Here is a 26,310-nt window from a genome sequence, read left to right on the forward strand (position 1 = left end):
AGTGTAGCTATCTAAGCAGAAACGTGTTTAACCACAAGCTTGTCGACTGATTCCAAAAACAACAAACAGATTTGCAAACGTACTCTTTGTATTACCGTATATAGAATTATTTTTTATATAATCTGTAAAATGGTTTCAATTGAAAATAACCCTTTTCTAATCTAATAATGTAACAGTGTATGGTTAAGGGGGATTTTACTTGTCCATTTTCAGTTGTCGCATTTCTTGTACTGTGAGTTTGTCAGTGAAAGATTGATCATCAGATGTGAAATACCTGTAATCACCGCTGCTTTTCTTCTGGAAGCCTGATGACCCGGGATCTCCAGATGTGGACACTGTTATGACCTCAAAGCCCACGCTGTATTGCCTGCATAGTAAATTACAAAACTTATGGCTACATGTTCTATTCAGGCAGGGTTCAGGGACTTTCATTTCAATCCCCAGGAACCAATGACTTCAGTTAGGCGAACAGAGTCCAAAACATGAGACTTTGGGCTTCTGTCTGACATTCTTTTTGTTGATTTCCAGTGATTCAGACAGAAGACTCTGACAAAATCATGAAAAGGGACAAAGCTGTGTTCTGCACTCTGCTTAATATGTGCTACTTTGCAAAATTTTTACCCATTTTAAATTCAATGAAGAAGTAAGGAGAGCTAATGAACACAGTGGTTTATCCTTTTTTTTTTCCGCATCCTTGTATCTTTCTTTTAATAAATTCTTATATTTATAGAGGACCTTTTCCCAGTTGGAGCATGTAAAAGTGGCCCCATCATGAAATAATGGCTGTAGAGCTGAGTAAAATGTAGTTTTTATTTTTTGATTTCTCCTCTGTTGTGGAAATATTAGCTTGTAAAGTTTAGGTTATAATTTACGTTCTAGTTCAACTGGGTGCTACCAGAGATTGTCTCTGGTGATGTGTATTTCTTCCCCTCCATGAGGATGACCAATTGTAAGCAGGCAGCGTACTGCAGCGGAGAAAAGAACACGCCCTCCCCTCCATACTGATCTCTGCAGCTGTTGTGTAGAGATACAGCAGAGCTGAGTTATGCATCATTACAAACTCTTCCAGATCTAATCTCACAGTGCTGTCACCTCTCCCCCTCCCCCATACAGACTGCCATTAGATGATATCTTGAGCGTTGGTAATGATACTGATACAGCTCTGCTGTATCTCTGCATAGTAGCTGCAGGGATCAGTGAAAAGATAGGGGGAAAAAAAGAACACTTCCTCGTGTGTTACTGCCTCCTTATGAATGGTCAACCTCATGCAGAAGTACAGAAGCCCAGAGACAAATCTGTTGTTACAGCCAGTTGAACTTTACAAGCTAATATCTCCATAACAGAGAGAAGAACGTAAAAATAGAAATGATGTTTTAGTCATTTCTGTAGCCACTATTCCATGATGTGGCCAGGTTAACATGATCAGACTAGTGATAGGTCATCTTCAAGGCATTGTCCATAGTTTTTATTTTCTGTATGCAACATTTTAAATCTGCGAATTCTACACTAAGCCTTGTAAACAACTGAGACTCATTCTCTCCACATACATGTGATGTAGCAGAGAAGTGGTAAGTCCCATATCATAAAACCCCTTCTGCACAGCAGCTGAACTATACCTCACTGCGCTCAGCGCATGCAGGCGCACAAGGGCTTTTAATGTCTGTGTCACACATAGTGAGCTGCTGTTCAGCGGTGGCACAGATGAAAGTATAATTGGCGTCAAGGAAACAAACCTGTCAAGTGTGTATATCACATGATCACCTCTCAGTTAGATCACGTGAACACAGACCAGAGGTCTCAATCCAATTTTTCCATTATTTTTTTTTCTAATTTCTTTTCCAAGTAGTGAAATTCATTATTACCATTGTTCAATAATCTGAAACTTATCCAACTATAATAACCGTAAAAAACACAAGATAAAATAACAGACCTTGGTCCTCTGAGCTCAACCAGTAATGGTCCAGCTTTCTCCAAATTAAACTGATATATGGGATTATTTTTGTGGGTATCTCTAAAGTTACCACAGCCTCCTGCACTGTGGCCTTTCCATTGGCCATTTATCTAGAAGAAAAGTGTATTTGTTAGACCCAGACAATATGGCAGCAGTGGTGACATGAAACCCTCTTGACGGATCATTCTTACCCGTTTGTTAATTATATATGGTGTTGGGATCTTGGAAAATGTAAACTTGCAAGCCGCATACACCTACAATACAGAAGAAATAAACAGGGGGGGGGATACTAATGTAAAGCAGAAATGGGCTGAATGTTCATTTCTTAACAGTATGAACTGTAGAATGTGATAGATGCAAAAGTCGGCACCTGGTGCGATTAAAAGGATAATGTAAATGGCTATTTATCTGGCAAGGAAAAAAAACAAAACTGAGCAGAGAACTGGTGATAAGAGTGGCCATGGTTCAACTGCAGCTGCCTGTAGATTTCCCAGGGTTTTAATTACAACCGTTGACAATCAGCGGGGCCAGCCTATTTAAATATCTAATTTAAAAAATAACCCTCCAGGCTCTGGCTTAGGCCAGGTTCACGCAGGCGTATTTCACGATTCGTATACACACCGTAGTGCCCGGTCTTGAGTTAGATCATACAGTCCGGAATTTACACCTCATGTGGCAGGAGACCTGTGGTCAGTCCAGGCACTGTGGTCCATACACAGACCGTGAAATATGCTCGTGTGAAACAGGCCTTAGTAGGGCTTATTAGCCCAAGTGTTAGTGCAGCAACTACCTAATAATATGTTTTTCACTTGTGGTTTAGCAATCTGCACTCTATAATCAGTCTATACTAGCTGTAATGGAAATCAGTTTGATGAGGTGACCATGTGATAAGACTTTGTTTATATACAACAGCCAATCAGAGGAGACAGCAATCCAAAGGGCGGGAAAGAGCAGCAGTCTGAACCAATGATGAGACAGGAGGTGTGTCTCAGACTACTGCAGACTCCCTGCAGGCAGGTAGCTAAGCTGTAGGCACAGTTCATAACTCTGCTGCACTGGAGAGGAGCTAAAAGGCAGCCAACCGTCAAGAACTGAGGGAAATAAACTCAGTCTCAAGGAAGACAATCCTATACGGAAGTAAGCAGAATTAATAATCGGCCATTACCTACATGCAGAGAGCTGAATATTAATTTTTAAGGCCATAAGTAGACATTTGCTTTAGTTATACAGAAGAGGACAACCATTGGCCAAGGAATGACACCATTACCAAGCCAACTGTCGGATTGGTTTCTATTTTTAGGATATCAGTTATAGTGCCCTCTCAGTACACAGTGTAACCTGAAGTAAAACAAAATGTTTCTCTAATGATGGAAGAAATGGTATCCAGCAGCTCTCGATGAATGGAGAAGGATTTGTGGGCCATTGTTGACAGCCCATCGGCTGTCCTCTTCTACCCAGAAAATAGACTAAGACACTTGCTACAGACCAAGAGTTAAAGGGAATCTGTCGGCAGGTTTTTACTATGTAATCTAAATGGAGAAGATCAAGGCTGAAACACAGAATTCAGGGATGTGTCACATGTCAAAGTGCGTACTGTTGTTTACTGTGAAGGATTTATCACTAAGAGATTAACATTGCCGAACTACATCAACCTGGCAACGACCCCTCCTGTAATAAGCAGCTCACTGTCTATGAACTTTGCACACAGAGAGGCTGGTGTGGGTGGGGTTAGCTTCCTCAGCTCTGCTTCATGCTAAATCTAAAAACTCTGTGTCAAAGCGGCTGCACCCAGTAATCTGATACATTGTTGGATTCAGCTTCTCTTTGCCTACATTACACTGCTCTCAGAGGTAGCAAAAATCTGCTGACAGATTCCCTTTAACTGAATGTTTTTTATTCCAACTACCCCATACAGTTGTTGTCCTGGTACTTACCCTGAGAGTGTAGTGAATAGTGTTCTGCTTTTCATATTGAGATACCACTAAAGTAAATGTGTGGGTACCAGAGTTGGTCAGTGGGATCTTTGTAAGGTAATGAGGACTATTTATCCGTATTCCATCGATATAAGGAGCAGGGTCAGCTGGAAGACATAACATTAAGTCCCACAAACTGCATGACGTGATAATGGTTAATACTGCTAAATGGAGCTCTTAAAAGATAAGAAAAAAGAGCAATGTGAAGTTCCAAATGTAAAATAATCTTTTTTTTACCAATATTGTTTTGAGTTTCCTTTAAAATGTTCATCTGCCTTATTATTCCTTCTAACAATTCAAAGAGAATCTTTTTTTAAATGTATTCCATATTTATATGGTTAATTTTGTAAATACTGGTATAGCTCAGATGTACCAGATGTGAAAAGGGGTTGGATAGCTATGAGCAATAATGTGTTTCTGTTTGCACAACTTGCATAACTTTGTATACAGTTAAATATATTCTAATTATATACAGTGAGTATGGAAAGTATTCAGACCCCTTTACATTTTTCACTCTTTGTTTCATTGCAGCCATTTGGTAAATTCTAAAAAGTTCATTTTTTTCTCATTAAAGTACACTCTGCTCCCCATCTTGACTGAAAAAAAAAACAGAAATGTAGAAATTTTTGCAAATTTATCAAAAAAGAAAAACTGAAATATCACATGGTCATAAGTATTCAGACCCTTTGCTCAGACACTCATATTTAAGTCACATGCTGTCCATTTCCTTGTGATCCTCCTTGAGATGGTTTTACTCCTTCATTGGAGTCCAGCTGTGTTTAATTAAACTGATAGGACTTGATTTGGAAAGGCACCCACCTGTCTATATAAGACCTCACAGCTCACAGTGCATGTCAGACCAAATGAGAATCATGAGCTCAAAAGGAACTGTCCAAGGAGCTCAGAGACAGAAATGTGGCAAGGCACAGATTTGGCCAAGGTTATAAAAGAATGTCTGCATTACTCAAGGGTCCTAAGGGCACAGTGGCCTCCTTAATCCTTAAATGGAAGAAGTTTGGGACCACCAGAAGTCTTCCTAGACCTGGCCGTCCAGCCAAACTGAACAATCGTGGGAGAAGAGCCCTTTTGAGAGAGGTAAAGAAGAACCTCAAGATCACTGTATCTGAGCTCCAGAGATGCAGTAGGGAGATGGGAGAAAGTTACACAAAGTCAACTATCACTGCAGCCCTCCACCAGTCGGGCCTTTATGGCAGAGTGGCACGACGGAAATCTCTCCTCAGTGAAAGACATATGAAAGCCCGCATAGAGTTTGCTCAAAAACACAAGAAGGACTCCCAGACTATGAGAAATAAGATTCTCTGGTCTGATGAGATGAAGACAGAATTATCACCAAAAAGTTCTAAGCGGTATGTGTGGAAAAAAACAGGCACTGCTCATCACCTGCCCAATACAATCCCAACAGTGAAACACAGTGGTGGCAGTATCATGCTATTGGGGTGTTTTTCAGCTGCAGGGACAGGACAACTGGTTGCAATTGAAGGAAACATGAATGCGGCCAAGTACAGAGATATCCTGAATGAAAACCTCTTCCAGAGTGCTCTGGACCTCATACTTGGCTGAAGGTTCACCTTCCAACAAGACAATGACCCTAAGCACACAGCTAAAATAACAAAGGAGTGGCTTCAGAACAACTCTGTGACCATTCTTGACTGGTCCAGCCAGAGCCCTGACCTACAGTCAATTGAGCTTCTCTAGAGAGACCCGATAATGGCTGTCCACCAACGTTCACCATCAAACCTGACGGAACTGGAGAGGATCTGCAAGGAAGAATGGCAGAGGATCCCCAAATCCAGGTGTGAAAAACTTGTTGCATCATTCCCAAGAAGACTCATGGCTGTACTAGCTCAAAAGGGTGCTTCTACTCAATTCTGAGCAAAGGGTCTGAATATTTATGACCATGTGATATTTAAGTTTTTCTTTTTTAATAAATTTGCAAAAATGTCTACATTTCTGTTTTTTTCAGTCAAGATGGAGTGCAGAGTGTACTTTAATGAGAAAAAAATGAACTTTTTAGAATTTACCAAATGGCTGCAATGAAACAGAGTGAAAAATTTAAAGGGGTCTGAATACTTTCCGCACCCACCATATTTTAGATATTATAAATAAATTACACACACAGATATAAAGATAGACATATATACACTCTAATGTATGTAATGTCTCCATATATCCGCAACAGTATTAAAGCAGTGCAGCCATATCTATAATATAATGCTGGATGTGTCCGTCTGTCCAAAGCCTCTATAGACTGCACCTGCACAGTCTGGTCCCAGACAGAAGAATGCATCCAACTGGAATCAGCGCCTGCGCATAGCTTGATATCTGGCGCTATTTTAGTGAAGACACATTTGCAGTGTGTCTTCAACAAAACGGCGTGCTATGCAGACGCTGATTTCGGCGCCATTTTAGTAAAATAACACAAGAGCCGCACTGCAGGGGAGCGATGCTATTAGCCCAGCGCTTGGTGCTAATAGCAAGTGAGCATTTTTGCTACACACAGTAGGGCTCAAGCCCTGCTGTGTGTAGCACAAGCGAGCGGAAGATCGCAGTTTCTAGTCTCCCATGGAGACTATTGAAGCATGTGTAAAGTAAAAAAAACTGATTTTAAAAATATTAAAAAATATATAAAAAAGTTCAAATCGCCCCCCTTTTGCCCCATTCAAAATAAACGATTAAAAAAAAAATCAAATGTACACATTTGGTATTGCCACATTCAGAATTGCCTGATCTATCAATATATAAAAAGAATTAATCCGATTGGTAAACGGGATAAAGAGAAAGATATCAAAACACCAGAATTAAGGGTTTTTTTTAGTCGCCGCAACATTGCAATAGAATACAAAAACAAGCGATCAAAAGCTCGTACCTAACCCAAAATGGTATCAATAAAAAGGTCAGCCCTCACCAAAATAAGCCCTCACCAGCTCCAGATCATGAAAAATGGAGACGCTACGGGTCTCGGAAAATGACGTTTTCTTTTGCAAACTTTTTTTCAATACTTAAATAAAAAAGAACCTATAAATCTTTGGTATCTACAAACTCATAATGACCTATAGAATAATGGCAGGTCAGTTTTACCATATAGTGAACGTGGTAAAAAAAAAGCCAAAAAACAATTGTGAAATTGCACTTTTTTGCAATTTCACCGTACTTTGAATTTTTTTCCCGTTTTCCAGTACACGATATCGTAAAACCCATGGTGTCGTTCAAAAGTACAACTCGTCCCGCAAAAAAACAAGCCCTCATGTGGTCATATTGACGGAAAAATAAAAAAGCTAGGGCTCTGGGAAGAAGGGGAGCAAAGAACGAAAACGCAAAAACCCAAAGTGGTAAAGGAGTTCATAACAAATTGCATAATTTCACTACTTATTTAATAAAATCTAGTCTAAAATGCAGAAGAAATGTGTAAAAAGATAATTATAACCTTGCTGATTCCATGGGAATTAAGAGGGTAAGTAAATACAGAAGTTCTGGCAGTTTGCAGGTCTGGAGCATTCAGGAGTGTGAATGAGGAGGAGGAAAGACATCAGTAATGAATTTAAAGCAGTAATTATTGCTACACCATCAATCTGGGAAAGGTTATAGGGCCATTTTCAAAAACTTGTGGAGTCCATTATTTTACAGTGAGAAAGATTCTTCACAAGTGGGAAACATTCAAGACAGTTGGCAAGCTCCGGAGGAGTTGATGTCACAGCAAATTCACAGCAAGGTCAGACCGCGCAATGTCCAGAGAAATTGCAAAGAGAACCCAAGAGCTACAGCTCAGACATTAAAGGCCTTAGTTAACAGGGCTGTGGAGTCAGTATAAAATGAACCGACTCCTAAAATGTATAATAAATTGGGTACAGATACCCAAGGTCCTGCAATGCCTGCACATGAGGAAAGAGACATAGCGAATCAGAAAAATATATTAAATTTTTAATTGGAGAGATTAGCCTTGCTAATATTATTATAATTACACCTACTACATATTGGGATAGGATCTTGCTGAAGGGAATACCCCTTTAAGTAATGATGTAAATAAGAGTGAAAAAAAACTTTCTCCAGAGTGATGTGAGAGGCTGATACAGTCATACAGAAACCGATTGCTTTAAGTTATTGCTGCTGGAGGTGGTTTTACAAGCTATTGACTCATGGGGTGTACTTTATTTTTCACACACTGCCTCTGCATTTTGGCCTAGTTTTTTAAAATAATTAATGACAAGGTGTAATTTATCATGTGTAGTTCATCGGAGGTTGTATTTACCTAATATTAAGACCTTCTGAGGACCAGATTTTTTAGGATACCAAACAATTCAAAGAGGGTGTACTTTTTTTCCCCTCTGCTGTACATATTGTGTCCTCATTGTTTTAGTGTGGGAATACCACTGAACAGCCATAGCTAAAGTTTCCAACTTTAATTCCAGACTCTGATATGAAGACTTGCCTGCGGCACAGTGCCAATCCTGCATGGCGGCATCAAAGGAAATTCCGGCTCATTTTACTCAAGTCTTAGATGCTGGGTCAAAAACGGCCCTGAGGTTATGAATATTGGCAAAGATAACCTGCAGTTTGGGAACGTCTTTGTGATCCTTACACAAATCTACAACTTACCTGGGTAGTAAACTTTTTTGCCATCATTCTTGTAAACGACCAATGTAATAAATTCTCGATTTTGCGCAAAGTCATCCTACAAGAAGTAAGCAGACTAATGTCAATATTGTGTTTATAAACCTTTAAAATTCCTTTTATACTCCAAGGCTATGTTCACACATGTTGTTTTTTTTACGTCACAAATCTGAAACAAATCTGATCTCTGGCAGGAAATTAGCTGCATCAAAAATGCAGGTTTTGCTGCGTTTTTTCATCACTGTCCTGTCTCTATTTATGCATGTACAAAAAGTTCTGTGAAAAAAAAGTACCCCATTCTATTTTGCCATCAAACACGCTGAAAAAATGCTGATGCAAATTTTGGTGCGTTTTTGATGCATTTTTTTCACTACCCATTACTTCCTATGGGTGAAAAAACGCTGAAAGAAGTGACATGCTGTAGTTTCCAAAAACCCAACCAAGGCACAAAATACGCAAAAAAAAACAAAACACAAGATGTGTGAACAAATAATTTAGACTTTGCTGGTACTGCAAAACGCAGCTGAAAATCTGCATAAAATGGACTCTCCCATAAGTGTGGGGTGCAGAGCGGGGCTCATCATGTCTTTGGCTCTGGTTCCCGGACAGATTTTTCAACTATATTTTCTCTGAAACGCAAAAGCACTTCACAGAAAAATATATCTGGCTATAATCGGGCAGCCAGACTCAGATTTATGTTGCTCAAACTACGGACGACATAAATGTAAGTGGACCCCAAACGATTCTAGTAATGTAGAATAATAAAGACCGCTAGTACTTGCCCTCCCCCTTTTCAATAGCAGTTTCCTGTCCCTGCTCAGATTTCTTTGCTTTGGTACAGAAATGTTGTCTAATGGGGGCTCATATCATTGCTGCAGGCAATCACTGAGCTCAGCGACTTGTGCAATCTAATTCACCAGAGCCGCTGAGCTCAGGGAATGGCTGCAGCGGTGATGTGAGCCGTCGACGTGACATCACCAATGCAGCCAGGACACAGACCGGAGGAGGGCGAGTACCATCTATCTTTGTTACTCTACATTACTGGAATCGTTTGGGGTCCACCTTGCTAATAGACGAAAACCCCTTTATAGCTTATAAAATTGTAAATCTGTAGATCAAGAAACAGGCAAAGGTTTTACATCTTGTTACTCTCTATTAGTTTATACTACATATAGTTTAGGACATGGGTGCATCGGAACCAAATCTAGATCAACAAATAAAATGAAGTGTTAAAAAAAAAGAAGGAAAGATAAATTACTGGAATGCGCCAATCTCTGCATTATAGTCTGGCATCTCACAAAGTGCAAGTAAGTGGTAATTAGTGACCTTGTAAATTACAGATTACTCAATGGTATGTAAGGACAGTGCGTAATGTCCGGGTTAAATATTTACATGCTCACGGTTCCATAGGTGCGCCTGTCGGCCATAAATAACCAAGTCACTGACATTATTCCGAATTTACCTGCGCAGGCGATTAGGTAGAATTTGTAACAAGCGATTATGTAATTATTCCGACATGCCTTACACAAGAATATAACTTGTGATTAAACACTAATATCATCATTAATAAACAGTACTGCATTGCTGGAAATGGGATGAAGAGCAGTGCTCTGCAAGTTTCTACATGCATAGCAATATACTCTGCAATATCTATGCCGTGAGATTCCTCTAAGGAACACACATCAATCTACTCCTCCGACCTGGGGCGATTCTGGTACTTAAAGATATCTGATTCTATCCTCCCTGCAATGAGAACTGCCACTCTATGTACTGACTTCATGGTGAGCTTGTGCCAACACATCGCAGCCAATCTGAACGAGCAGAGCTGCAGTTTAAAGAGGCCTTGCCACATCTTTTGACAGGTATATTGCCTTTAAAATATCAATCCTGGAAACACTGACATAAATTAACGACTGGTGAATACTTTTTTCTTCCTTAAAATGATATTTCCCCACATAATCAGACACTGTCAGCATGTATTAGACAGCCACAGTGTGCAAGAACATTACCCCCCTTTACTTATGTTTAGCTTTCAATTTATTAATACAGTTCCAGGAGGAACAACAGAGGAACACAACAACAACAAAAATCACAATTACTATTTTATTGGAAATACTAGTACTTAAAAAAAAGAAAACAGACATGGCAGGAAAGCTAACAGGTCCAAGGGGGGGGAACAAAACATCCTAGTGGGACTGGATTTGGGACCACCTTAGATGCCAACAGATGTAGTCAGATCGATTTACTGCTCATAGCTGTGAATTAAAAAGAAAAAAGACCACTCCCTTTCTGCAATGCAAGATTATTCAAGCAGTAGTCTGATAAAGACAACAAGGGTGACATGGATTTCACAGGGAAGGACCCAGAAGTAAGAGCTGCTCTATAAGGCCACCTTCACACGGTCAGTATTTTATATCAGTATTTGGTCAGTATTTCTCTCAGGAGTGGGTGATAAATGCAGAATTGGTGACTTGTTTCTATTATAGCTTTTCTCTGATTGTTCCTCACCTGGTGTTGGCTCCCACTCCTGATTTTGACTTACAAATACTCATGTAAAATACCGACCAACTACTGACCGTTTGAAGGTGGCATAAGAGTGACTCCTGATCTGGTGGACGTGGTGCATCCATACATTACAAAGATGTTCAGTCATTTCCTTAGGGGGCATGAAGTGCTACAGTTCCACTGCAGCGACTAAGTGTGTAGCCAGACCCCCAGCAGTGACAGCTGTTCCATAGAGGATGAAAAGGCTGGGCCTGCGGAGGTCAGCTGGTAGAGACCACACTAAAATAGGTCTCTTCATGGGACAACCCTATAAACCTACAATCATATGTTCAGTATTTTACATCAGTATTTGTAAGCCAAAATCAGGAGTGGGATAATCAGAGGAAAAGTATAATAGAAACACGTCACCACTTCTGTATTTATCACCCACTCCTGCTTTTGGCTAACAAATGACAAATACGGATGTGAAATACCGATCAAATACTGAACATGTGAACGTGGCCTTTGAGTCACAAACAGATGACATTAGGAATCAATCTCAAACGCATATGATCATCAATACTAACCTTATCGGTGATGTGTCTGCTGAGCAAAATCCACACTGCTGCTCCTCCCTTCGGACACTGAACATCGAGCCGGTACTGGGGATTGTTGGCCAGGCTGTAGGCGTCTTTCACAGGACCTTGCTTTGCATCCCATGTACTGTAACATAACATTTTTCAATTCTGAGATGGTTTCTCATTTATGAGGTTTAATTGCAAAAGTAATAGGTTGTACCACAAACTATATATTACAATTTATTACTCCAAAAAAATTAGAAGTCAACACTGGAAAAAGCATGTGTGGATAATGGTGAGCAGCAAAACAAATCATGGCTGGGGTAGACTGTTCATTTTCTATTTTAATTCCTTAATAATTGGCCAATTGTATGTGTTTTTTCCCACTCATCTGTGTGTATGAGGCTGTTTTATCTGAAATAAATTGTATTATTTTTTAGCATTTTTTGGGGGGTACATATAAATTATCGTGTCATTTCTAGAGTTTTTTTTTCCAGTTTTTGTTTTTTATATTTTTTTTTATTGTTCACGTTCCACACCAAATGACATGTTGAATGAATTTCCCAGGTACTTGCGGTTATGTAGATAAAAAAAAAATACAAAAATACTAGTTATTTGTAATAAAATATATTTTATATGAAAAAAAAATTTATTTATTTTTTTTTGCAGCAGGGACTTTTTTTATATTTTTTTTTTAACATAATTTGCCCCTGAAGCAATCAAAAACGTCTGAAGAACTTTTTTTTTCTTTGTTTTATTGATCTTTTCTTTTCAACTGTAACTGAGGCATTAATTGGATAACCAGTTACAGGGGAAGACCGCACAGTACAGTGACTGTAGCAAGGCTATGTCGGCGAACACTTCGTCATTATTTGATCACTAGGTCCTATAGAAGCATCAATCAGCACTCCGATGTTTCTGTCCTCCACCCAACGCTGGTTGCAGCTGTGGAATGGTCATGCTCCTGCTACTTTCCAGGAGCTTTAACCATGCGCAGTTAATTTACTATAGCCCAGAGTTTAAGCCCAGAATCAGATACTTTGTCATTATAGACTTAAAGAAGTACTGCCATGAATAGACTTTTGCATGAAATGTGTGTATTGTGTATAGTGGGAGTGTATTACTGTACTCCTCTACAGCCACTTTCTCTGGGATGCAGAGCCATTCTGCTCCGCTTTAAAGTGACATCACTGCTCTGCAGACTCTCCGGGTCACACTGCGCTCTATGTGACCCTGAGTAGGTTTTAAAATGTAACGAGAGGCCAAAGGTTTACAATGTAAGAGAGACGTCACTGAGAAGAGGAATGGGTCAGCACTGGATCCCAGGGAAAACGACATTAAGTGAAAATATTAATGCATTCACACTATACACCATAAATATATTTCATGAGAATAAATATGCATGGCAGTGCTTCTTTAAGTAGGAAGTCAGTCTGCTTTATTTACAAGGCTTTTTCCACTATAGTGATAACTTATGCTATGGATAGGTCATCAATATCAGGACGGTGGGGATCTGACACCCGGCACCCCCCCGATCAGCTGTTTCCAGATCCAGTAGCGGCTGACTGTAAACAACGTACAGAGCAGAACAGCAGTGTTGCTCCCAGGTACTACAGATCAGCTACTACCTGGGAGCCACCAATAAACAGTGTGACGGATCTGTGATGTTCCACTTTGTTCACTGATTACATCCAGCCGCAGTTGGAGGTCATAAGAGCTCATTGTTATTGTTAATCCGACACCACCATCAATCTCATACCATTGACTTATCTTTAGAATATGTCATCAATATCATTGTAGTAGAAAACTCCTTTAACCCAGGAAGATAAACGTGCAATGCCCTATTAGAGCATATGCACCTAGAGGTCCGCTGCTCGGGTCCAGCAAGGAAATATGGGAACTATTTGACACCATAAATACAGCTATACCCTGCACAGAAAGCGCTTTCCCAATCTTTATTTTCATTCTCGATCTCTTCAGTATATTCACGTCAGAAAGCATTCACGTATTATAAAGCTTGTGACACCGCTAATCATATCAGTCAGACTCATGTGTCACATCTGATGAGCCGCACCACTCATCTCCGATGTCCTCATCACTGCTGGATAGTAAATCTGCAGGAATCTGGGCTGTGGATATTTATCAAGTCCTCAGAAAGGTCTTGCTCACCATAAACTCTCATGCCTACATCTTTGATGACCTTTTATTTTATTTTTTGGATCAACAATACGACCTGAGCAGGATAACTGTAGCCACTCATGTGCTGCGTGCAAATGAATCACCCAGTGTGCTCTGGACTTTATGTGTTAAGTGTTCTCAGGTAGAGCGCCAATCTCTCCCAAACCTCTCCACCCCCTATGGCAGCAAACACGGGTAAGCTTAAACTCGTTCTGTCAGCAGCTATTTAGAGGTGTTAGAAGAGATGACAGCACTACATAAACCCCTTACTGACTACACCTGATTGTGCCTTATTCGCCAGCCATTTTTTTGTTTTTGTCTTTGCTCTTCTCAGCAGCCATCATTTTTTTTCCCCACTGACGTGGCTATGTAAGTCTTTGTTTTATTCAGGACAAATTGTATTTTTTTTACCACTGCTTTGGGGTACATTTAAATTACTTGTAATTTGTTAAAAAAAATTGCGACACAAATATAGAAAAAAAACAAAACTATTGTTGGTTTACTTTTTGTTTGTTTATATTTTTTACTGTTCACACTTTACACCAAATTACCTGTTGAAAGAATTCTCCTTTATGGTCGTGTGGATACCTAATAGCTGTAGTTTTTTAAATTATTCGTGAACATGTATTTTAGATACATAAAAACCCAAAACTTTTTTTTTGTAATTTTTGCAGTGGAGACTTTTTTTCCTGTTTTTTTTTTTTTTTTTTTTGCATCTGATTCATAAAAAACGGCAGCTCTGCTGTGCTGGGACACGGCAGCTCGGCTGTGCTGGGACACGGCAGCTCGGCTGTGCTGGGACACGGCAGCTCGGCTGTGCTGGGACACGGCAGCTCGGCTGTGCTGGGACACGGCAGCTCGGCTGTGCTGGGACACGGCAGCTCGGCTGTGCTGGGACACGGCAGCTCGGCTGTGCTGGGACACGGCAGCTCTGCTGTGCTGGGACACGGCAGCTCTGCTGTGCTGGGACACGGCAGCTCTGCTGTGCTGACAAAGATCTGGTGATCATGTGATCCCCAGGTCCCACAGAAGCATTGGCTTTTCCGATGCTTCTACTCGCTGCATAGTGCTCACTGAGCACTACCTATCCTACCAAAGTGAAGACAGAAGCTGTAATAAACTGCTTTTGTCTTCTCTGCATGGCATGGACTCTGGCTCTGTCTGACAGCTGGGACCGGAACTTCTGATAAAGCTCCTGCAATCTAACCCCATGCCAAAAATTTACAATAGTGAACATTTAAAGCCCAGGACCAAGTGCCTTAAATTTACGGTGCTTTGTTGTCCTCAGGTTAAAGGGGTATTATATCAATGCGCTTTAAGTACGGTATATTCTTCATGTGTCAATTACAGTTTTAATTTCTCTGCTAGCTGTCAATCAGCAAGTGTCATTAATTCTTTACTTCCACTGGATATATATCTATAGGGGTCATGTGATACATTTTCAGGTGCCCCAGCTCTTTACAAGACACAATTCTTTTAAATGTAGGGTTCCACATAGTATGACAGCAAGCAGAGATGCTTTATTTCTTAAAACAATGATACTACCAAGATTATGCGTGCTATAACATATGTATTAAAAACAAAACGCAAGGAGCACAACGTCACCCAATAGCAGTGACAAGAGGAAATGCAGCCATGGGTTTCACCTTTCAGAAACAGTTTACTAAGGTGAATTCAAAGATGAAGATGGAGCTGCACTTCCTCTCATCACTTTTACAGAAATATCCAGAGCTACATGAGCTTCTGCTTTCTTTTTTGCCAATTAGTTTCTTTAATTCTGACTTTACAATGTATAAATCTTGCTTGGCTGGCATCCGACCTACCTGTGAATACAAGTTGATTCTTTGAAAAGACTTGGATTCCAGCTCAAATAAATGACATCATAATACTGACACAGGTCATCCCATGTGATCCAGAAAATACCTAGAGACACAATTACATTTATTAGATATCAGTTAGCGTCTGGACAGTTTTTGTCCCCAGACCACCATCTTCCTCTAAAAAGGAGTTGGAGGAGTTCTTCTGCTGGAAGCCAAACCACTGGTTCAATTCATCAGCCTGTTATTTAGATGATTGCATGGGGACCTCTGCTGGCCATCCTGTGTAAATGCCTTAGAGAATCTCACTGGTGGCAAATCTACCTTCCTTATACTAGTCATGTGGCAGATTAGTCATCTAAAAATTCAAAGGAGGGGTACAAAATACTGAAGGAGAGATCAATTCCTTTAAAGAAGACCTGTCACTTGCTCAAAAAAAATTGAGTTAAATACCTTGCAAAATCTCCCCTGATTCTTCTGCTCTTTTCAGTTTTTGCGCTGTATTACATCATTGAAGAAATATCTAAGTCTCTGTTTGAAGTTTAACTGGGTGTTTCTTCAGAGTCTTCCCTGGGGGCTTGCACTGTCACCCCTCCCTCCCAGATGCTGCCAATCACAGCTCAGCAGCTGATCTAGCAGACTTAAGTGTTCAACATTGCCGAGCTGTGATTGGCAGCGTCTGGGAGGGAGGGGTGAAGGCACACGCCCCCAGGGAAGACTCTGAAGAAATGCTCAGTTGGTCTGCAAGCAGAAATTCACATGGTGCGCTCCAGAAGAACAAATGTGAATATCTCTGCAAAGAAATGAGAAAGTGCAAAACAGAAAAAAAAAAAAAAGAGAGAGTCAAAATGAGAGGAGCTCAGGAAATTTTACAAGTCATTCAACTCTATTGTTTTGAGCAAGTGACAGGTCCTCTTTAAAGAATAAAACCACAAAATAATCATGAAATGTTATGTCATGAGTATAACTTCTCATCCATGAAGCCTCAGCAGCATGTCTACTCTTTCAAGCAGCTGCCAGAGTGGACCCCCAAAATGTTCCAAAGGGTGAAATTCTTTTAAACCTAGTAATAGGGATTAATTGATATTGTGAAAAGCCCCACGCAGCACATTGTTTGCCACTCCAGTAGCCAGAACAGAGCTTCTCTTGAAGATTATCTACTTTAAACTGTGTCCCTCACACTATCCCTAGAGCAGAACCCCCACTTGCCTAATGTCCCCTAACTTCCTTAGTAGTCACAGCAGCTGCCTGCCACGCACCTCCCAGTAGTCACAGCATGACTCCCACCTGTCAACCTCTCAGTAGTCTCAACAAGCCCTCTCTCGCTACCTTGACCTTAGTTGTCACAGTAGAATGATAAATTTACCATTGTCAATTTTTTGGGCAGTCCGTGGGTCAAAGTTTAGGTATTTCTGTAACTCTGGGGTCCAGCTTCTCTCATCTTTCTCACAAAATCGACCTTTCCACCGTAAATGACTCCATGGATTCTTCAGCTGGAGAAACCGCAATGACTGGAAAATAATAATAAAAAAATGCTAAGAAAAGATACATATAGCAATAGCTAAGAATGAAAAATAGCTGTGACTGTTGCGTCATTCAGGACTGTGAAGAGAACCCAACCATGGCTTTAGGGTTAGGGCCACACCTCGTCTTGTAAACATTTTTTTTCTCAATAGAGCAATCCAAAAACTGAAAGGGGTTGTGCCATGAACAAAAGTATATTTTAATCAACAGATCTTGGACTAAAAATAAACTGCACTATTGAATGTGTTTAAAAATAATGTTCCTGTGCTGAGATAATCTTATAAACGTTCCCCTGCGTGTATAGGACAGTACAGGAACATGGTCTGATCATACCACATCTCCTGGGCAGAGGAGGAAGCAAAAGAGTATACAGACAGGACCGCAGGGGATCACAGCTGATTCTTTTTGTGAGGTAAAACATTTCCCTGCCTGTTTTTAAAAAAATGTTTTACCTCAAAGAAAGAATCAGCTGTGATCCCTGTATACTCTCTTTAGCCTCCTCTGCATTTATAAGATCATCTTGGGACAGGAACATTTTTTTTTTTTTTTTTTAAAAACACATCCAATTTTGGAGTTTATTTTTATTCCAAGATCTGTTGAAAATATACTTTTGTTCGTGGCACAGCGCATTTAACATTTAATTTACAATCTCCAAAGAGAAAAAGAAAAGTACGGTACCTAATATATATATATATATTTTTTTATTTATTTATTTTTTAATATAAAATAAAATTCAGAGACCCTTACTTCTGATTGTTTAATCCCTTCCTGCCATGACCAACATGACACGGGATAAGCCAGGCATATTACCTGGTCTCTTTAAGGAGAACTAGTACATCCCTCGTCTTGTCTAAAGGGCGTCACAATCAGTCAGCTCGACACTGATGAGGGGCAAATACCCCAAAACAGGCTGTCTGTAAATTAGTTTCTGGTCAAGGTCTATCCCTGGTCATGTTGCAAAGCTCATTAAAAAGATGGGCACTGAATTGTAAGGTACCTCTCCTAGGTGGTACTTGTGAGATATCTGTCAGATAGGGCAAAATAATCTAATTTGCATTCTTTGATAGAGATTTTATTCCATATTTTAGACACTGACACAAATTATGAAATGCATCAAACCTTATATTCTCTGATGTCCAAGACGGCGTATGCATGTGTAGGTACCAAGCCCCATTTCTCACCCTCCTCTTCAGTCATCACGCCTGTAGCTGTGGTAATTAGTACATCACCTTTATGAAATCTAAAAGAAATAATCACTTATTAAGTGAAAAATGAGATCATCAAGGTATCTGTTATTTGCTTGCCACATTTTCCCTGGCAGTAAAAGGTTTCCTGCCAGTATTAGAGCAGAGTGTTTAGGACACTGCAGGTGCAAATGGTCACTTTTATTTTTCTGGTAAAAATTGGCAGTGATGTTAGAGGTAAAATATGGAGAACGATGTTAGAAAACAAAGTGTTAAGGGGGCTATGGTGGCAACATAAAAATTTGATCATGGTACAGAATATGCAGAGAATAGACTCCCGCACCAACCAGCACCCACCGGGATCTAGTGCAGTTTGTGCAGAGACACAAGTGATGTGACCGCTCCACCAGCTGCTGGACCGCTGAGCAGAACATCATCACAGGTGGCAGCGGTCCGGTGGCTGGTGGCACAGTGACATCACTGCTTCCTGTCTCTGCGCAGACCACAGATATTGTGATATCAGTAAGGCCCTTTCTGACATCTGGACACAGTATACACAATCCTTAACATTGCAATTGCAACACCAAGAAGGAAAAGTCATACAACTACAGAAATCACAGGATCGATAGACATGTTAAAGATATGAAAATTATCAAGACAATTTTAAAAACATCTTAATTTATTAGAGTATGAGCATCACACACAGAAATATACACAGTTACACACCTTGTAATGCTATCAATGAGGTTATTAATGGTTGTCTGAAAAATGTTCTGCTACACCGAATGCACTTGGACACACAAATCATCAAGATCCGCTGCTGGCAGCTCATTTTGCAAATGTCAACAAATGACATCCCAGGTGTGTTCGATGGAAGACAAGTCCGGAGATGCTGCCAGCCATAGAAGCATATTTAGGCCATGCAAGCAGCTCACAGTAGAATGAGTAACACACGGCCTGGCTTCGTTGCATTGAAAACTGGCACTTTGGATTGTAGAATCAGTGGTACAGCCATTTCTCCATTCTGTTCTTCAAGCGAAATGAGATGTCACATACCATACCAAGCCTAAGGCGTCAAAACACTGTCTGCACGACACTGGGCTAAGAGCCAGATGTCCAGTTATAGGTGTTTCACTGACCTTCACCACCACACTCAAAGGCTATCAGGATGCAAAGCAAGATGAAAAGAAAGGCTGGAATAAGGATTTATCCTCATCAGCGATGAATCCCGCTTTTGTCTTGGACACAAAGATAGCCAGAGATTAGTCTGAAGACCAGGTGGGCAATGCCATGAAGAGGCCCATGAAGAGAATGTTATATTGATTTGGTGGAACCAGTGGTAAGGCCATTTCTCCAATGTGTCTCACAAGTCATTTTTCAACACAACGCAAAGCCGCATATTGCTCGTGCTACTGTGGCTTGCAGCATCTACACACTTGCCTCCCATCGAGCACATCAGGGATGTTATTGGTCGACTGAGAAATCAGTGGTTTAATAGATTTGCAAAATGAAGCAAAAGATCTAAACCCTGTGTCACTCCAGCTCTATCCCCCCACCCAGTGCCGCCATCTCCTGCTTGACTGCCGAGTCCTTTGCCTAAGTCACACATCATAGATGCAGTCAGTCAAGTAATTGGAGGCAGTGCCCTGTGGGGATTATAGCTGGAATGACAGAAGCTTCAGACCTACAAATAGCTCTTCAGCTCCATTTGAATATCAATTCAATTGCAGATTTCTCAGTAATGGAGGAACAGACCAGCCATGTAAAGGTATTTTTTGGACTTGTCTGTGAAAGAGTTACTTGCACATACAGTCTAGTTTGTGGGGTGAAATCCTGCTGACAGATTACATTTCAGGTGATGGTGATGCTACTGAAGAGGTAAATAGGTCACAATTACAATTGGCTGGACACCATCACGACAATTGCTTGGCCCACTTGCAGTCTGCTGACTTCAGGTGGGCATACTCCTTAGAGAGCCATTGGCCTAACGTTAGTTTGGCAATCAGATATTTCTCCTTCCTCCACAATACTCTGTACATGCTTGGCTATATTGATAGAGTATGTGGAGGGGAATAAATCCAAGTCAGATCTATCTCTGGTAGCAGCTTATCTGCTTTGAGAAATCAGATATACCAGACCCTTCTTTCCCCCAATATCTGCTATGGGGAAGAATTTGGGAACCCCCAATAAAATTCTCCAAGTGTCTGCATATATTTAACTTAATATAATTAGATAACAAAAATGAAGATGACAACGAAAGTAACAAGTAATGCAAAAAAGGGCATTTCACTTATTGTTCAGATGATACAAAATACCATTTCTTTGCTAGAAAATAAGTTATGAAGCCATGCTGTAAAGGGGATATGTCACCCCCTAAATGCTAAATATTTATACAGGTATGTAGGAGATTAAGCCACATTAAAAATACCTATAGTAGTGATTTTAGTAGTTTAATTGGCAGAAAAAAAAAAGTATTTTGTATGTAAATGAGGGTCTCATGTGCAGCATTGTCTCATACTGTGTGTAAGGCCCACGCGGGGCTCCTGCAGTATCAGTGTGCGCTCTGATCACTGGCTCCTGTCTGCAGATGCGGCTCCATACTGTACCGCAGACAGGAGCCAGTGATCAGAGCGCACACTGACAATGAGAGCGGCCTAGCACAAGTTGCTTCCTGCAGTGTCTGTGTGAGGGTGCCAAGCTGATGGAACTGAGCGCTGTCAATCAAGATATGATAACCTTCTCAGCATTCAAACTGAAAAGGCGTAGCGGTGCACTGACATCTTAGCCAAGCCATTTGCCCCCTCATTTGCATACAAAATAAATAGTTTCTTCTTCTGACATCTAAATCACTAAAATCTATACCGCAGATATCATTTTGAAGGGGGCTAAGTCCCCTACATATCTGAATTATGTCATTTAATTAGCATTTTGTGAGTGATTGACTGAGTGAGTGTGAGTGATTGACTCCCCGTCATAACACATTGTTGGAATAAGACTATAACCCACTGTTTGCAATATTGTAGAATATATTCAACTGCACATCTTAATAGACTCCTATCACCTTAAAGGAGAATACAAAGTCACCATTTTCTAAGACACCAACCTTTCCCCTCTGGCCAGGAGATGAAGATCCAGAACAGAGCATCACTGTAGTAAGGTATATGAAGATTTGTACATAGACTTCAAAGTACTTAGCAAGTCCATATAATGGATGCAAAGACATGTACGTAGAACATTAATTGGATCACATCTTTCACCACATATAATTAATATCCTAATGGGTCACATACTTTATCCAAATAATTTTATAATATACATTGATCAATAAGTGTAAAACTCTTAAAAAAAAAATGTTTTTGCACTGAATGTGCTTTATCTACAAGACATTAGTGTGAGGTACATAGGCGACTAGACAAATAGACACTATACCTTTGGTACAACATTCTAAAGGTATTTTCTTTGTCAAAGGCCTGATTGTCGGAGTGCATAGCGATCCTCTCTGGGATCCATCCAGTCAGTGCATGCAGGTCAATATTCTGGAAGGCAATGACGGCACATCTTAATTTGCTTTATAACAAGGCCTATTAGATCATCTAACAAATACTTAATGAAGTGTTTTGTAAAAGAAAAAAAAGAAATCACAAAATCTTAAAAATGCAGCAATCATGAGGACAAGCTATAGCGATTTTTAATGTTTTTCTTCAATTTGCCCAAATAGAAATAATGAACTTTAAGCCAAAATGTACGAAATAAACAGCACAGTATGGAATTGCTCTTTTAGACACCTGCCATCAATACAGCATATAATGGGCAGGCCCCAATTTATGTAAAAAATCAGCACAAAGACTGGGAAGAAAACACCTCCGTGCAATACTCGTTACACATAAGTATAGAAACCCCTACAGAATCTATAATATAATCTGTCTGTAGCCTCTATAGACTGAGCATGCGTGACGCGCAGTCTGGCTCCAGACAGAACGCATGGAGCTGTTACAGGTAAGAGGAGGTGTATAGCGCCGGAGATCGCGGTATGCGTAGACACTGAACGCATACCGCGATCTCCGGCGCCATACTTACATACTTACCTGACCGGGAGGAGTGTTGCCGCGGCGCCTCTCTTCTGGCCGGAGACCGGGGCAGGAGTGAGGCATCGGATCGGCACATGAGCAGCGTGAAAGGAATGAGGGGGCCACACATGCCAGGATTGGGGGGTGAGGGAGCCACACATGCCAGGATTGGGGGGGGGGGGGATGAGGGGGCCACACATGCCAGGATTGGGGGATGAGGGGGGCCACACATGCCAGGATTGGGGGATGAGGGGGCCACACATGCCAGGATTGGGGGGGGATGAGGGGGCCACACATGCCAGGATTGGGGGGGGATGAGGGGGCCACACATGCCAGGATTGGGGGGATGAGGGGGGCCACACATGCCAGGATTGGGGGGATGAGGGGTGCCATGTATATCAAATTTGTGATGAGGGGTGACATGCATACCAGGATTCAGATGAGGGGTCATGCATACCAGGATAGGGATGAGGGGTACCATGCATACCAGTATTGAGGGGTGAGGGGTACCATGCATACCAGGATAGGGATCTGGGGGGGCCACGCATACCAGGATTTGGATGAGGGGCCATGCATACCAGGATAGGGATGAGGTGTACCATGTATACCAGGATAGGGATGAGGCGTGCCATGTGTACCAGGATTGGGGGTGAGGGGTGCCATGAGTACCAGGATTGGGGGTGAGGGGTGCCATGCGTACCAGGATTTGGATGAGGGGCCATGCATACCAGGATAGGGATGAGGTGTACCATGCGTACCAGGATTGGGCGGTGAGGGGTACCATGCATACCAGGATTGGGATCTGGGGGGGGCCATAAATACCAGGATTCGGATGAGGGGCCATGCATACCAGGATAGGGATGAGGGGTACCATGTATACCAGGATAGGGATGAGGCGTGCCATGTGTACCAGGATTGGGGGTGAGGGGTGCCATGAGTACCAGGATTGGGGGTGAGGGGTGACATGCGTACCAGGATTGAGGGTTAGGGGTGCCATGCGTACCAGGATTGAGGGTTAGGGGTGCCATGCGTACCAGGATTGAGGGTTAGGGGTGCCATGCATACCAGGATTGAGGGGGGAGGGGTGCCATGCGTACCTGGATTGAGGGGGGAGGGGAAAAAATGCGTACCAGGACTGAGGGGGAGGAGTGGCATGCATACCAGGATAGGGATGAGGGCAACACCTAACAGGATGGGGGAACAGGATTGGGGAGCACAAATACCAGGATGGGGGCAGCATATACCAGCATGGGAGACCATATACCAATAAAAATGCTCGCCACCCAGGCGTAGAACGGGCTCAATAGCTAGTACATTATATTACAGATACACACCACACTGATTGGATATACAGTACAGACCAAAAGTTTGGAAACACCTCATTTAAAGATTTTTCTGTATTTTCATGACTTTGAAAATTGTACATTCACACTGAAGGCATCAAAACTATGAATTAACACATGTGGAATTATATACTTAACAAAAAAAGTGTGAAACAACTGAAAATATGTCTTATATTCTAGGTTCTTCAAAGTAGCCACCTTTTGCTTTGATGACTGCTTTGCACACTCTTGGCATTCTCTTGATGAGCTTCAAGAGGTAGTCACCGGAAATGGTTTTCACTTCACAGGTGTGCCCTGTCAGGTTTAATAAGTGGGATTTCTTGACTTATAAAAGGGGTTGGGACCATCAGTTGTGTTGTGCAGAAGTCTGGTGGATACACAGCAGATAGTCCTACTGAATAGACTGTTAGAATTTGTATTATGGCAAGAAAAAAGCAGCTAAGTAAAGAAAAACGAGTGGCCATCATTACTTTAAGAAATGAACGTCAGTCAGTCCGAAAAATTGGAAAAACTTTGAAAGTGTCACCAAGTGCAGTTGCAAAAACCATCAAGCGCTACAAAGAAACTGGCTCACATGAGGACCGCCCCAGGAAAGGAAGACCAAGAGTCACCTCTGCTTCTGAGGATAAGTTTATCCGAGTCTCCAGCCTCAGAAATCGCAGGTTAACAGCAGCTCAGATTAGAGACCAGGTCAATGCCACACAGAGTTCTAACAGCAGACACATCTCTTCAACAACTGTTAAGAGGAGACTTTGTGCAGCAGGCCTTCATGGTAAAATAGCTGCTAGGAAACCACTGCTAAGGACAGGCAACAAGCAGAAGAGACTTGTTTTGGCTAAAGAACACAAGGAATGGACATTAGACCAGTGGAAATCTGTGCTTTGGTCTGATGAGTCCAAATTTGAGATCTTTGGTTCCAACCACCGTGTCTTTGTGCGACGCAGAAAAGGTGAACGGATGGACTCTACATGCCTGGTTCCCACCGTGAAGCATGGAGGAGGAGGTGTGATGGTGTGGGGGTGCTTTCCTGGTGACACTGTTGGGAATTTATTCAAAATTGAAGGCATACTGTACCAGCATGGCTACCACAGCATCTTGCAGCGGCATGCTATTCCATCCGGTTTGCGTTTAGCTGGACCATCATTTATTTTTCAACAGGACAATGACCCCAAACACACCTCCAGGCTGTGTAAGGGCTATTTGACCAAGAAGGAGAGTGATGGGGTGCTACGCCAGATGACCTGGCCTCCACAGTCACCAGACCTGAACCCAAACGAGATGGTTTGGGGTGAGCTGGACCGAAGAGTGAAGGCAAAAGGGCCAACAAGTGCTAAGCATCTCTGGGAACTCCTTCAAGATTGTTGGAAGACCATTTCCGGTGACTACCTCTTGAAGCTCATCAAGAGAATGCCAAGAGTGTGCAAAGCAGTCATCAAAGCAAAAGGTGGCTACTTTGAAGAACCTAGAATATAAGACTTATTTTCAGTTGTTTCACACTTTTTGTTAAGTATATAATTCCACATGTGTTAATTCATAGCTTTGATGCCTTCAGTGTGAATGTACAATTTTCAAAGTCATGAAAATACAGAAAAATCTTTAAAATGAGAAGGTGTGTCCAAACTTTTGGTCTGTACTGTATTTATAAAATACCAGAATTTATTCATGTATCACTTGAAAACACAGAAGTCATATCTTACGATTGGGGCAGCTATCAGATTTAGGAGCCAGAGAGCTCAAGTCACAGAAAAGATAAGAAGGCAGGTTTATCTTACCGAATTAGATCCGGGGAAGTCATAACCTCCCATTACTTTCATGTAGGCTTTTTCAATAAGAGACACCCATAATTCATTCTTGTTGTTAGAATATGAGCACAACAACTCTCCATTATGATCCACAGGCAGAAAATCGTCTATGATCACCTGAAAGAATAAATTAAAAATGGACCTGCAATAAAGATAATGAAGCGATGCAACAAAACAAAGCAGTATTACAATCGGAGACATTTATAACCTATGAATTTATGATCGATTCCACTTCCCCAACCTTTAATGTAAAGGGGATCTCCTTTTGTCCCAGAAACACAGTGTTCATGTTAGCTCTCTCTGTTGTACTTGGGAGTTGCTTAGATAACTGCACACGTACATGGTCACCCTAAATCCTCTTATTGGAGAGGGTTCTGTAGCTATACGGGGCTCACGGAGACTGACACCCTGTACACCAGTAGTACTCCCTCGTCTCTGCTCCCACCTGCATGACACATAAGAGCATGTCCGGGACCTGATGGTTCGGGGGGCGCAGGTTGTGCACCTCTGATGTAGAGTATCAGAATTATTTACTACATAGAGAAGTAGTAGTGAATAATAGAAAAATGAATTACCTTCCTAGGTACGCCATTAATGTGCAGCTTCACCATGTATTTCCCACAAGGATTGTATTCTGGTTCTCCTTTTTTGTTTTGTGGGTAGATGACACTAAATATGATATGAAAGATTGGTATATTAGCAAGTAGTTAATATGAACAGAAAGAAGCTGTGCAGCACATCTGCTGCTGTGATCCTTTCAAAAGCAAAACCCAAAATATT

General features: G+C 41.3%; 1 protein-coding gene across 1 annotated transcript in view; it reads right to left on the reverse strand.

Annotated features, from left to right (window-relative positions):
• Window positions 1-26,310, reverse strand: part of CAPN7 (calpain 7) — a 67,320-nt gene that overhangs the window by 13,858 nt on the left and 27,152 nt on the right. Inside the window, exons 9-20 of the mRNA XM_073678072.1 lie at window positions 26,106-26,199; window positions 25,501-25,647; window positions 21,748-21,854; window positions 18,254-18,374; window positions 16,977-17,121; window positions 15,617-15,716; window positions 11,625-11,760; window positions 8,539-8,614; window positions 3,886-4,031; window positions 2,143-2,205; window positions 1,931-2,061; window positions 275-367 (exon numbers count right to left, since the gene is read on the reverse strand). Coding sequence (XP_073534173.1) covers window positions 275-367; window positions 1,931-2,061; window positions 2,143-2,205; window positions 3,886-4,031; window positions 8,539-8,614; window positions 11,625-11,760; window positions 15,617-15,716; window positions 16,977-17,121; window positions 18,254-18,374; window positions 21,748-21,854; window positions 25,501-25,647; window positions 26,106-26,199 — 1,359 coding nt within the window. The remainder of the gene's footprint in view (window positions 1-274; window positions 368-1,930; window positions 2,062-2,142; window positions 2,206-3,885; window positions 4,032-8,538; window positions 8,615-11,624; window positions 11,761-15,616; window positions 15,717-16,976; window positions 17,122-18,253; window positions 18,375-21,747; window positions 21,855-25,500; window positions 25,648-26,105; window positions 26,200-26,310) is intronic.

The sequence above is a fragment of the Phyllobates terribilis genome, unplaced genomic scaffold (assembly GCF_046119375.1).
Source record: "Phyllobates terribilis strain yellow unplaced genomic scaffold, ASM4611937v1 Scaffold_4__5_contigs__length_816908805, whole genome shotgun sequence".
Classification (NCBI taxonomy): Eukaryota; Metazoa; Chordata; class Amphibia; order Anura; family Dendrobatidae; genus Phyllobates; species Phyllobates terribilis.